The 12,976-nt window shown below is 41.3% G+C and overlaps 1 protein-coding gene across 3 annotated transcripts in view; it reads right to left on the bottom strand.

Moving 5' to 3' along the window:
* Positions 1–5,215: 5,215 nt before the first annotated feature.
* The window catches only part of PDE7B (phosphodiesterase 7B), a 339,677-nt gene continuing 331,916 nt past the window's right edge, over positions 5,216–12,976 (bottom strand). For 2 of the 3 annotated variants that reach the window (XM_065931302.1, XM_065931303.1), the window contains one exon: positions 5,217–8,907. In XM_065931302.1, coding sequence (XP_065787374.1) covers positions 8,684–8,907 — 224 coding nt within the window. In that variant the 3' untranslated portion in view covers positions 5,217–8,683. Of the gene's footprint in view, positions 8,908–12,976 lie in introns of all 3 variants that reach the window. The other variant, XM_065931301.1, reaches the window with a different exon arrangement.

The following is a 12,976-nucleotide window of genomic DNA, read 5'->3' on the forward strand; positions in this document are numbered from 1 at the left end:
CATCTGCTGCTCTCGCATTCCTTTTTAAAGATGAGTGTTGGGATTTATGTCTGCCTTTTCTTGGATTGTCTGTTACAACAGGAGACTTTTATTAGCTCTGCAAAGGAAGCAATTAAGTGGTCCTGTAGATTTCTCTTCTATTTGGATGAAAGAAAAAAACTAGAAATCTTTGGGCATCAACTTTTTTAGGGGAATTATCTTTGCTGTCACCACTCAAAAGAGTAGGCTCGTAAACTGGGAGGAGAAAACATGTTGTCTTCCTAAATCTTTTTCTTAGAGACAATGTAAGTCTACTGGATAGAAATTCAGCAAAATTGACAAGCAACATCGGTATTCAAATTATAGGACATTTATTGTTCCAGTTGGAACATGTTTGTTCAGATTTAAATAGTAATGTTATTGTTCTGATATGATTTTCAATTTATCAATCAAAATTATGTTCTTTCACTTAAGAAGTGTTTGTTTTGTGCTTTCTGTACTACACTTTGGAGAATATACTAGAAAGGATAGCTACTCCTGTTATCAAGGAGCTTATGGGCCAAGGGGCGAGGGACATGTTGCTTCTTGCTAATATTTAGTGAGTGCTTTCTGTCTGCCAGGCTTTCAAGTGCTTTATATGCATGAACTCTTTCCATCTTCAAAAACTCGATGAAATAGGTAATATTTTTTTAATCATTATTTTACCAATGAAGAAACAGAGGCACAAAAAGTTTAGAAACTCACCTGAGATCAGACATCTCAGTCAGTTCAGTCACTCAGTCATGTCCGACTCTTTGCAACCCCATGGACTGCAGCACACCAGGCTTCCCTGTCCACCACCAACTCCAGAGTCTGCTCAAACTTATGTCCATCGAGTCAGTGATGCCATCCAACCATCTCATCCTCTGATTGTCCCCTTTTCCTCCTGCCTTCAATCTTTCCCAGCATCAGGGTCTTTTCAAATGAGACAGTTCTTTGCATCAGCTGGCCAAAATATTAGAGTTTCAGCTTCAGCATCTGTCCTTTCAATGAATATTCAGGACTGATTTCCTTTAGGATGGACTGGTTGGATCTCCTTGCTGTCCAAGGGACTCTCAAGAGTCTTCTCCAACACACAGTTCAAAAGCATCAATTCTTTAGTGCTCAGCTTTATTTATCATCCAACTCTCAGAGTCATACATGACCACTAGAAAAACCACAGCTTTGAGTAGATGAACCTTTGTTGGACCTTTGTTGTCAGACACCTAGTAAGTAGTAAATTCAAGCCACAAGCTCAAACAAGTTAACCACAATGTTATATTATATCTCAAGTTGGGCAGAAAAGACACACACATATTAATAATAATAGATAACTAATAATCACTAACAAAACTAAAACAAATGATAAATGGGAAGATCATCCTGGGTTGATGTGGTCAAGGAATCCTTGATCATATGAAACCAAAATTAGATCTGAAACATACCATTTATATTGTCATTGTGGAGCTGTGCCTTAGTATGTGGAAGGTTCTGAGTAGCATGCAGGAGAGGAACTTAAGTGTTTAATTCATTGCTCCTTGACTTCTTTGGCTATGAAGCCATTTAAAAAATTTTACAATTTTGACCACATGCTGCAGCTTGTGTGTTAGTTACTCAGTCATGTTCTCCAGGCAAGAATGGGTAGCCATTCTCTTCTCCAAAGGATCTTCCCTATCCAGGGATCAAACCCAGAGTCTTCTGCCTTGTAACAGATTCTTTGCCATCTGAGCCACCAGGGAAGCCCTTTTGAGCTCTTATTTCCTGAGCAGGGATTGAACCAGTGCCCCCTGCAGTGGAAGCATGGAATCTTAACCACTGAACCGCCAGGGAAGTCCTAGAAGCCATTTCCACCCCCTCCCCCCCCACAAGGAATACTTATAAACACCTTTTAGCATATGCATTGTCAAGCATAATTTGGGAGAACAGAATCTATTTTAGGATCATCTATTTACAGAGACTCCCCTGGATTCTCCACGTTTGCTGTCAGTGGCCAGAAAGGATCTAATATTACAGGGGAAAGGGCCACTGGAAATGTCTGTGGATAGAATTTATAGGGTATGAATGGAATTCATGAAAACTTGACAGGCTATCAAGTTTTGTTTGTTAACCAAATAACTGGGGTTGTAGTATCACTACCTCTAGGAAAGCCTTGACAGATTGGTTCTCTCTGGCTACACTGAGGAGCATTTTACTTTACATACAGAAGAGACAGTTCTGCTTTCCAGTGGCTCAGACAGTAAAGAGTATGCCTACAATGCAGGAGACCCTAATTCCATCCCTGGGTCAGGAAGATCCCCTGGAGAAGAAAATGGCAACCCCCTCTAGTATTCTTGCCTGGAGAATCCCATGGACAGAGGAGCCTGACAGGCTATAGTCCACGGGGTTGCATAGAGTTGGACCCTACTTAGCAACTAACACTTATTTAAGTGTCCCTGGTCTTCTGTAATTAGTACCCTAGGGACACTGTCTTCTTCTATAGTCATTTTTTACAACATTTTGTCCATATTATAAGGATTGTTTTATAGTCAAACTGGTCACCTGTAAATATAATCATGCTCAATGTCTATTAATGGATCTTGTGTTTTCTTTTGCACAAAAAAATTACAACTAGAGAAACTGAAAGTCATACTCCAACTCCCACTTCGTAAATTTTTGTTCTTTAAACGAATTTCTATCTGTTGAGTATCCTCTTTCTGCTAGAAACCGTGCTATATGTTTATGTATGTCTTCTAATTTTGACCTCACACTGCCCTGGGAGGTAGATGTTACTCCCATTCTACACATGAGGAAATGGAGGCACAGAGAGGTGAAGTTGTCTCCCTGGGGTTAAATAGCAAGTGATAAAGGAGTTTGAATTCTGGTTTGCCTTCAAAGCCCACACTTTTGAAACTCCACTGGACCACTTCCTTAAAAGGAAAAAATTACTGGAGATTAAATCAGTATTTGCAATGCTAGAATTTAAAGTATTTCAGGGAACTGAATCAAAGATACACCGTTCCTTAGATGACTAAGCAAGGTAATCATGCATCGTCAAACCATATCAGCTAAAACTTAAAAATTTTTTTCTAATAATCTCTCTGACTTACTTAAAAAAAAAAAAAGACCATCATATACTGTTTCATAGCTAAAAGTTCCTTGTTTAGTCATTCTTCTAATGTTTGTCCATCACATTCCTATGGAGGCAGGACGGAGCCTTCTCCCTTCTTCGACATGTTGTTAGGAAATACCTCTGTTCTCTGGCCTGCTCTGGGACAGGCAATAAGCTTTAGCTGAGAACACGTTTGGAGGTGTGTGAGTGAGTGAATCAAGTGTGTCTGGAGGCACCAGTCCATGCCTGTTCCTACAAAGCCCATGAAAGCCCAGCAAACTTTTGGGGACTGACGCCAAGGACCAGAGCCCTCAGTAGCCGGATGTGGGACTTCAGTGGCATAGATGCAATGTATATAAATGACTCTCATGTTTGTTCTTTGGAGCTGTTTCCTTCACAGAAATTTCTGACAAAACTGCTAACAAAAGATACATTAACTTCTATTCTAGAATATAGAGGACTAAACAGAAAAGTAGGCTGCAGCTAAGGCAAGAGGCTTCATCACATAGTCTTTTTCTGTTTGTTCGTTTAACAATTTTGCCAATAAAGAGGTAAAAAAAACACAGGAGTGAGTCTAACTTCCCAGTGTAAGATCACTAGCATTCTTTACTACATTATTCCCCATATGTTATCCACATTCTTACCCATGTGTGAATGGCTATTTGTGAAGTGCCTGATAATTGAAGAGGAGAGAACTTGCATCTATTAAAAGCCTACGACGTACCAGACAGAGTGCTGGGTGCTTTTTGTATGCAATCTCTTTTGTTTTTTTTAAAGGCTTTAAAAAATTGATTTGTTTCTTTTTGGCTGCAGAGTCTTCACTGCTGTGCATGAGCTTTCTCCAGCTGAGATAAGCGGGCGCTACTCCTCATTGCTGGGTACAGGCTTCTCTTACTGTGGAGCACGGACTTTAGGCGTGTGGGCCTCAGTAGTTGTGATGCACGGGCATAGCTGCCCTGCCGCATGTGGAATCTTCCTGGACCATAACAAAACCATTATTTTCTGGAAATAATTTTGGAGAGAGTAACTTGCCTGAAGTCACAGAATAGGTTAGTGACAGAATCAAGATTGGGGCCACTTTTGCCTTCCAAGCTCATCTGCATGATCTTATGTTGTTCTCCATCTCTCATGGAGGTTCGCACAGAATCTCAGAAAAGTTCACTGGTAATGCAAATCTTTGACACAAGTCTGAATGCTCCTGAAAGGGTTGGGTCTTTTTTTTCTTTCTATTTTTTGCCTGCACTGCATGGCATGTGGGATCTTAGTTCCCTGACCAGGGATCGAACCCATGCCCCCTGCAGAGGAAGCCTGGTGTCTTAACGACTGGCCCACCAGGTAAGTCCCAGATTGGGTCTTTTTATATCCCAAGTGTCTAGCCCAACCTCTGGCACATAGTAGATCTCAATCAATATTTGTTGAATTAAATTCAGTTGCTCATATAGGTATGGTCTATTTGACGATGTTTCTGCTAGGTTCCTGGGTACATTTGAAAGTTATGTCTGACTTTTACTTGGAAAACCACTGCGGTCTCACTTTTGATTTTGATTGGATGACTCTGAGTGTTGACAAATGAAAAAAGTGACTTTACATTCAGACATGGGGAAGCAGTACAGAATCAGTGAGGTTCTGAATACAAATCTTAACAAAATAGATATGAGAGGGAAAAATAAAGATACAACACTGTTTCTTGGAAACAGGGGTAGTTTTTGTGTTTTTTTTTTTCATTCCTCCTCTATTTCCAGATAGATTTAGACACTCAGTTGTCTTGCCTGAACTTTTCTGTTGTTCTTGGTGGCTTCCAATCCTGAAATGTGGGACTATATTTTTCACAAGTAAGTCTGCTGTGGTTCCACAACCTAAAGCATTGTACATTATTCTCATTCATATATGACTTTGACAAATGTGGATCAGGAAACTAACAGGACTCAGGGGAAAGGCAGAATTGAATGATGGCCCTTTCCCCCTAACTGGCAAGTGATAGTGTTATGGACATGGCTGTTTCTGTAGCATCCAGTGGAATGAGTCACACAAGTCATGGCTGCAGCAGTGTTCTTGACCTTGAGCTTGAATCTGACTGGTTGGCTGATAACATGCTACCTGGTGAAAATCAGAGTATTTTTCATATTGTGATATTTTAAAGAAATTATCTTTATTTTTAATTGTTTATCTAGACATGCCAATGAATATTTAGGCCACATTTTGAGCAAAAACTCACAAGGTGTTTGTTTTTTTTCCAAACTTCACGTGTGTACACAAAACAACACAATCTTAAGGGTTTGCGTAAAAGAACAAAGCATAAGAAATATAGTGAGATACAAGCTCATAACCAATGTTCAAATCAGTGAGCAGATCTGATTCAACATGAGAAAAGTTTACAAAACAAGTCTGTGGTTTGTAGGAAGCACTATCTGGTGATGGTGTTGCAGGACACGATCCCCGTCCCACTGCGGGAAGCCTTAGGCAGGCAGAAAGACAGCAGGATGTTCACTCGGCCTATCAGGGAGTGATGGGGAGGCCAGTGTTTCAGGAAAAAGGTTCTGACTGTTTGTGGGTGCTGTCAAGAGGAAAAGCAGGCTTTGTCCATCAGGCCTGGCAGTGATATCTATTCTCTCTTTTGATTTTAACTTTACCTGAACCCTTTGATTCCTTTCTTCTCAAGCACTGAAGGAATTAAACTTGGAAAGTCAGCAAGTGACGATCCAGAGTCTAAGGGGAAAAAAAAGTGAAGATAAAGTTCCCGGATGATCCAACAGCTGTGTCTTAACTAGTAATCAGACTCCTTCTATTGATATATTGCAAGACAGCCACCAGTAGACAGGAAAAAAGAAAACAAACGTTTTCACATTCTTTGTTTTTTGGTTTTTTTTTTTACAAAAAAAAATGGATCTAGGAACTCATATGGTTGAAGGAAGGAGACAAATGTAACTAGTTTATGCATCACATCTCATTTTGCTTCAGATTTTTATTGTACTAGTAGCTGCTTCATAGGCTTAACGGTTAGATATTTGGTAGTTTTCTCTGTGAGTTCTTCTTTAAGACCTAAAATACTTGTGTCCTATAAATTTGGAACTACAAAAAATGCCTCCAGTCTTATTTATTTAAATTATGATATAAATATTGTTTAAACAAGGTTTCCTAAACTCAAAGGAGAGGCTCCATTAGCTAAAACGTGTCTTCTTCCTTATCTTTCCAGTATCTTCCTCAGTAATTGCTTTCTTTGATTTGATCTCATGAAAATTAGAAATAGACTACTCAAAAGTTCTCTGCATCACCAAACCAAAATAAGTGAGTTTGGAAGCAGAAATACATTCAATGTGTTCTCTTTTGAGGACTCACCAAGCTAAGAGCTTCAGAGTATTAAAGCCATAAAGAATCATGTCAGTTCATAGTTATTATAAGAAAAAAAAAAAGCCCCCAAAACAAACCCAAAGTTTGTTAAGTTTTCACAACTCCCCTTCTTACCCATATCAGTAATTTCAACTTATTATCCACCCATTTCATGAGGTTTTCACACTTGCTATAGTACCTTCTGACCATCTCTCCTACTTTAATGAAACTACAACCAACTTTCCAATTCACCCTAAACCTTAACTCTGCAAGCCTCGGTCTTTCTGCAGGAACTTAATACAACCCAGTCAAGTTTCTCACATCTCATTTGTATGTTAGGAGGAAAAAAAAAAGAGTTGAATTTAGGAAATGAGAGTTAGCTGAGGTTCTATCAGCTTGTTAAACAGCTTGACAGTAGCAGAAACAATCATATTATCATTCTCCCCACTATCACACTGTTAAAGATAAAAAGAAATGGGGCATTGCCAATTTTCATATAACATTAGTTATGCTGGAACTTCTAAAGAAAAGGTTCAATGTGCCGAGTTTAGCTGACTAGAGAAGAATGCTGTAACAAACTGACTTTCCAGCCAAGTGTCTGCAGAAAAAATGGCAACAGAATTCCAAGGTGACTCTGCTAGCTAGAGTCATAATTAACCACAGGAACCTGCTAGGAAGGTAAACTCTACCAGACATAAGAAATATTTTCTTTCCTTAAATGATGTTAATGTCTGCTAAACAGTTGGGTAGTTCATATGAAATGAAAGAAAAAGAAAAGTCCAGTTACTATTAACACCAAAGAAATTCACACCAACCATAAACCAAAGGTGCTTTGGTACTATAGCCAGAACAGATGATGGTGTTAGAGGGGAGCAGGGAAGTCCCTGACGGTTAGCTGACAGGGTTATGGAAGGTTGGTGAGACCTGCTAAGTGTCCCGTGAGGCTGACACACCACCATGTCCATGACAGGAGTCGTAGAAACACAAGCTAATCAGCTGGCTTGTTAAAACAGAGTGCAACATCGCTGTATTGAAAGTGACTTCAGGCTTGTTGAGTCTTGTTCATCTGAGGAAACCATGCTTGCTGCCATAGATTAGACACTATGGTCTCAAGCGGAATGCATGTGAAGTTTCCAAAATATTTCCTCAAAGACTTGATTCAGTTTTGGTTTGTGACCTTAGCTGGCAAGCATCAAGGTGGACATGGGCAGGCAGTTCAGAAGGACATCTGTGAGGACTGAAGTTGGGCAGCTTTCAGAAGATGAAAAGATGTTTAAAGTTAAGGCCTTTATCTGCAAACAATAGTATATTAATAAACTCTATACCATATTTACAAATGCATTCTCTTGTATTAAAACTAACAGTATTCTGTTCACAGTGCCGTTGTTTATACAGGTAGCAATCCCATAATACTCATGTATTTTGGCGTGGGAATCAGTAGCGCTTGATATTTACAGAAGATGTACAGGTGTGAAACAACATGTCACTGAAACTGAGTTACTGATAAAAGACAGATTGACTAATGGTGCAAAGGAATGACTGTACAGCACCTTCCCCTCGCATCGGATAGGACACGTGGTTTCTTAAATTGAGAAGATGCCAAATCTCTGACCCAAAGTGGCATGGAGTCCAGAAACAAAACAATGAACCCCCTGTTCACGTTTGGGTACGTTGAATAATCTTTGTCCAGAGTTTTAGATCCATTGTCTAGTGCACAAAATAGAAAAGTTAAAAAGATTTATTATTATTTTATAATAATAATTATTATTAAAATAGAAGGTACTTTCTCTCACGCTCTCTCTCGCCAGTGCTCTTGCACTTAAGACCAATGTCCTTGGAGTTCCAAATATGCTGGTGTTTTTGTCATGCAGCTCAGCAGTCCGATGGCCAAGGCTAAAATGCTCCGGACTCAGGAAGCGCCGCCCGTCACAGTGCGACCCAGGGCCCGAGGGGCCGCGGCAAGAGCACCTCTTTCTTACTCCCGAGTCGCCTCCTCCAGGGCCAAGCCGGTCCCTGGAATCGGCTCCTTCATCGTGGAATGGAGTTGCTCATTTCGGCAGCTGATGCTGAGGTGACGGATGGCTTCTGTACACTTGGGAAAAGGAGGGAGGCAGGTGAGTGGCAGGAGGGTGGACTCCGAGGCACTCCTGGGTGATGTCCAGAGCGGGGCCGGGTTGATCAGCGAGAGCCCCCAGAGCATCCGCCCTCCCAGAGGCCTCTGCGCGAGGAGGCTGTCAATCAGTGTGCGGAGCAGGGCGCCGGCCCCGGGCACTAGGGGGCGTCGCCTTCGGCCACAGTCTGCTCCTCGGCCTCGGTCCCTGGGCCTTTGTGGTCCGGGCTGCCGTCGCCACTGCTTCTGTGCTGTTTGGGCAACAGGCTCTTCCACTGGGCTTTGTTGTGCGCGAGATGGCTTAGCATGCTCTCAGACAGGGCGCTGTGTCCCGTGAAGCGGGCCCATTCCCGGAAGAGGGGCTCCACGATGTAGGTCATGAAACCTGAAACAGGCAAGGCCAACGTCATCACCAGCAGGGCAGTAGGACCACTTCTTCTTCCCTCACACACACGATTGGGCCCATGATGCGCTCGGCCCCAGGGGTATGGAGGCCTCCAAGATGTGGTCCCTGCCCTCAGCCTAGGAGCATGAGGTAAGTCACCTTAGGCTTGGCATTTAACCTCTCTATGCCTCCGTTTTTGCATTTGTAAAGAGGAGTTAAGAAGGGTACCAAACCCGTAGAGTTGTTAGGACAATGAAATAACACATGTGAAATGCTTAGAAAGTTCCTGGCATATAGCAAACACTCAGTAAATATTGGCTATTACTATTTGAAGAAGGTTCACTGGAGAAGGGATAGGCTACCCACTCCAGTATTCTTGGGCTTCCCTTGTGGCTCAGCTGGTAAAGAATCTGCCTTTAATGTGGGAGACCTGGGTTCAATCCTTGGGTTGGGAAGATCCCCTGGGGAAGGGAAAGGCTACCCACTCCAGTATTCTGGCCTAGAGAACTCCATGGACTATCGCAAAGAGTCCACATGACTGACCACTTTCACTTTCATTTGAAGAAGGATCGTGTAGGACTCTGCGACCCCATGGACTGTAGCCTACCAGGATCCTCAGTCCATGGGATTTTCCAGGCAAGAATACTGGAATGGGTTGCCATTTCCTTCTCCAGGGGATCTTCCCGACCCAGGGATCGAACCCGGGTCTCCCTCATTGTAGGCAGACGCCTTACTGTCTGAACTACCAGGGAAGCCCAGAAGAAGGACAAAGACATATGAAGAAAAAAGTTCAAAAAAAAAAAAAAAATGAGCTAGAACTAAGGAAGGTGGCTGAGGGAGGGGAGGAAAGGGAAAGTGACACCAGGAAGCCACACATTGTTGATTTAGACCATCTGAAGAGTTCATTCCTACATTTACCCCAAAGATATTTCTTCAGGATTATCATTTCACATTTTTGTCTTACTTTCAATTATATTAAGCAACCAGGTGTAGATAATAAAACTTCATTCGTCTTCAAAACAGATTTTTACCTGCATAAAAGTTCTGCTTGAATGATGAGATAAGATGGGTTGATATGAGACTTCGTTGTTAGCATGTCTGTTCTCTTAATTATTTTAGCCTTGTTAAACTTTCTAATCACGTCTCACTGTTAATGTGCTTTCCATATAAAGCATGATTTATTAAAGCAAAGATAATTTCCAGTCTAGGTTGGAATTATTGGATTCATCACAAACTTGGATATATTTAGGTTTTATTGTATTTCCCTTGAAATGTTCGTATTGGGAAGAGGGGACTTCTGTGGTATGGGGAGAGGCAAGTTTTTTCAGCATAATGAAATCTTTTGACAACTCTCCCTGTGTGTTTATAGGCATGTGAATTATAAGGCTTGACTGGATTACTTTTTATTGGACAAACAGCCAATACTTAGCCTTTGAGGATGCTCTGGAGATGAGAAAAGGATGCATTGATTCTAAATGTTAGTATATGTGTCTGCATTCTCTTATTAGATGTGAAATATGATTTAAATATTATAAGATGATGTTAGATAACCTGACTCTAAGGAGCAAAAAGTTAAGCCAGCAACTTACTGTGTACATTTTGATAAGGTCATGTAGGGAGACAGACAATTAAGATTTCATTCTGGAATGTTCTTGCTTGCTATTCTAGACTACCTCCATATCTAATTTTGAATATCTTCCATCTTAAGAGATATTAGATATTATATATCTAAAAAGATAGTCTGCAATATTGTTATACTATTCTGAAGCTTAAGGTGTGAATATTTACCAGGTTTACCCTAAGTATTAAAAAGTTACAAATCCCATACTTAAAAATCCAGTATTAAAAAAGTCAGCTTATTTTTTTTCCTGAAATTACTCTGGAGTTGCATCTCTGTATTTCTACTCATTATATATAAAGACCTCTCATAGGAGATAGGATAGTGATTTTGAAGTCTGAATAGACACCATGAGGTAATTTTTCTCATGAAGCAAAGCTTCTGCATGATTAGATTCGAGGCTGTCCCACAGGTTCCCACTGTATTTGTGCAAACTGACTCAGATGGTAAAGAATCTGCCTGCAATGCGGGAAACCCAGGTTTGATCCCAGCGTTGAGAAGAGCCCCTGGAGAAGGAAATGGCAACCCACTCCAGTATTCTTGCCTGGAGAATCCCATGGACAGCGGAGTTTGGTGGGCTACAGTCCATGGGATTGCAAAGAGTTGGACATGACTGAGCGACTAACACATTCACATTCACCCTCTTCTACTAAGTGATACAGAGCCTGACTTTGGGGGGACATTGCTCTCCTGAAGGGTTACAGGTAGGGGAGGGGAGAAATGATGGCCTCAGAGTTAACAAGGATTGAAGAAAGCCTCTTTTTCTTCATCTTTCTAGCTTTTTTTTTTTTTAATGGCTTGCAAGATCTTAATTCCCCAACCAGGGATCGAACCTGGGCCCCAGGCAGTGAGACTGCCGAGTCCTAACCACTTGACTGCCAGGGAACTCCTAATTCCTTATCTTTCTATGAAAGTGAAAGTGTTAGTCACTCAGTCAGGTCTGACTCTTTGTGACCCCATGGACTACAGCCCTCCAGGCATCTCTGTCCATGGGATTTCTGAGGCAAGAATACTGGAGTGGGCTGCCATTTCCTTCTCCAGGGGATCTTTTTGGCCCAGGGATTGACCCAGGCCTCCCTCATTGCAGGCAGATTCTTTACACTCGGAAACACCAGGGAAGCCCATCTTTCTATAGGTTTCACCAATTGGAGATTCATTTGATTGAGCACCTTCTTTTTGAAAGGTAGAGTTTGATGGGAGTGGGGAGAAAGGTGGGTGAAGGGTGGACATTAAATCCTTGTTTCACTTGGGTAAATATGAATTACTTAAAAAGAGAATCAGATCGAAGCCTGAAACGGCACTCAGGAAATCCTCATTGTGGATTGGGAAAGGAAAAAGAGAGGACATTTTCAGTCCCAAGGGAATCAGGACAGAGGAACTACCTGCATTATTCACACCCACTGGAAAAATATTTGTTTGGGAGGCTGGAGCCCACAGTTCCCATTAGATTCTGTTTATCTATCTGGGTTTTTCCAGTTTAGCCTGATATGTCCCTGCATACCACACCTCCCAGCCTTGAACCTACAGAGCTGGGAGATGTGGAATGGAGACAGAAAGATTTATCTGCTGAGGGTTGTTTTATAATCACTCTTTCTCCTTATTACTGGTGTGCTGGTGTAGCATCCATGGGATTTTCCTAGGCACTCAATCCTCATCCCATTTTAAAAACAGGTATCTATGGTAACCACATTTTCCTGAGCTGAAAATCAGGACATATGATCTGACAAAATAAGTGTGTTCTCATGACAACAAGAGAATAGAATCTCCAAAATCAAGTCTGTCTTGCAAATCCAGGTTGTGTGCTTAACAACGTAAGTGCTTTTCTCTGGGGACTGAAAATGTCTTTAACAGGTGCCTGGCAAATTCCTTTCTAACCAGAGTTTAACAAACTGGACTCCGGGATTAGGATTTGGGTCAGGGTCTATTTCCTTTGAATCGCATCTGCAAAATTTCCAACCAGATACAGCATTGGATCCAAGGAGGCTGAGGTTGCATTTCTGTTAATACTGCTGCCCTTCGCCCTCCCCAGCAATTCTGTAGCTTTCTCTGCTCTGGATTCTTCCTGGGTTCTGCTTTTTATAACAACATCCCTCTCCCTTTTTCAGGTGAAGGAATCAGTTTAATTGTAAACAAAACATAATGATATTAACGGCAATTGAGAAAAAAATTATCAATAATTTCAGTGTTCCCATATATCTATTTTAATATTTGCATATTCCTTTCAGATTTTTAAAAACTAGATTAATTTTATTCTTATTTCCTTAGGTTGACTTTGTGACTCTTTTGTGAGGCTATGGATTCAATTTGACCCTCAGTAATTGGAAGCATATCATTCTAACTGCCTGGTTTTCTCAATTTTCAATTGATCTTTTTGGATGCCCCGTGCCCTCCCAATCTCCAGGCATTGAGCCTTGAGCCTTGCAAAAGTTTGCTGCACTGTGACTGCCTTAA

The sequence above is a fragment of the Muntiacus reevesi genome, chromosome 3 (genome assembly GCF_963930625.1).
Source record: "Muntiacus reevesi chromosome 3, mMunRee1.1, whole genome shotgun sequence".
Taxonomy (NCBI): Eukaryota; Metazoa; Chordata; class Mammalia; order Artiodactyla; family Cervidae; genus Muntiacus; species Muntiacus reevesi.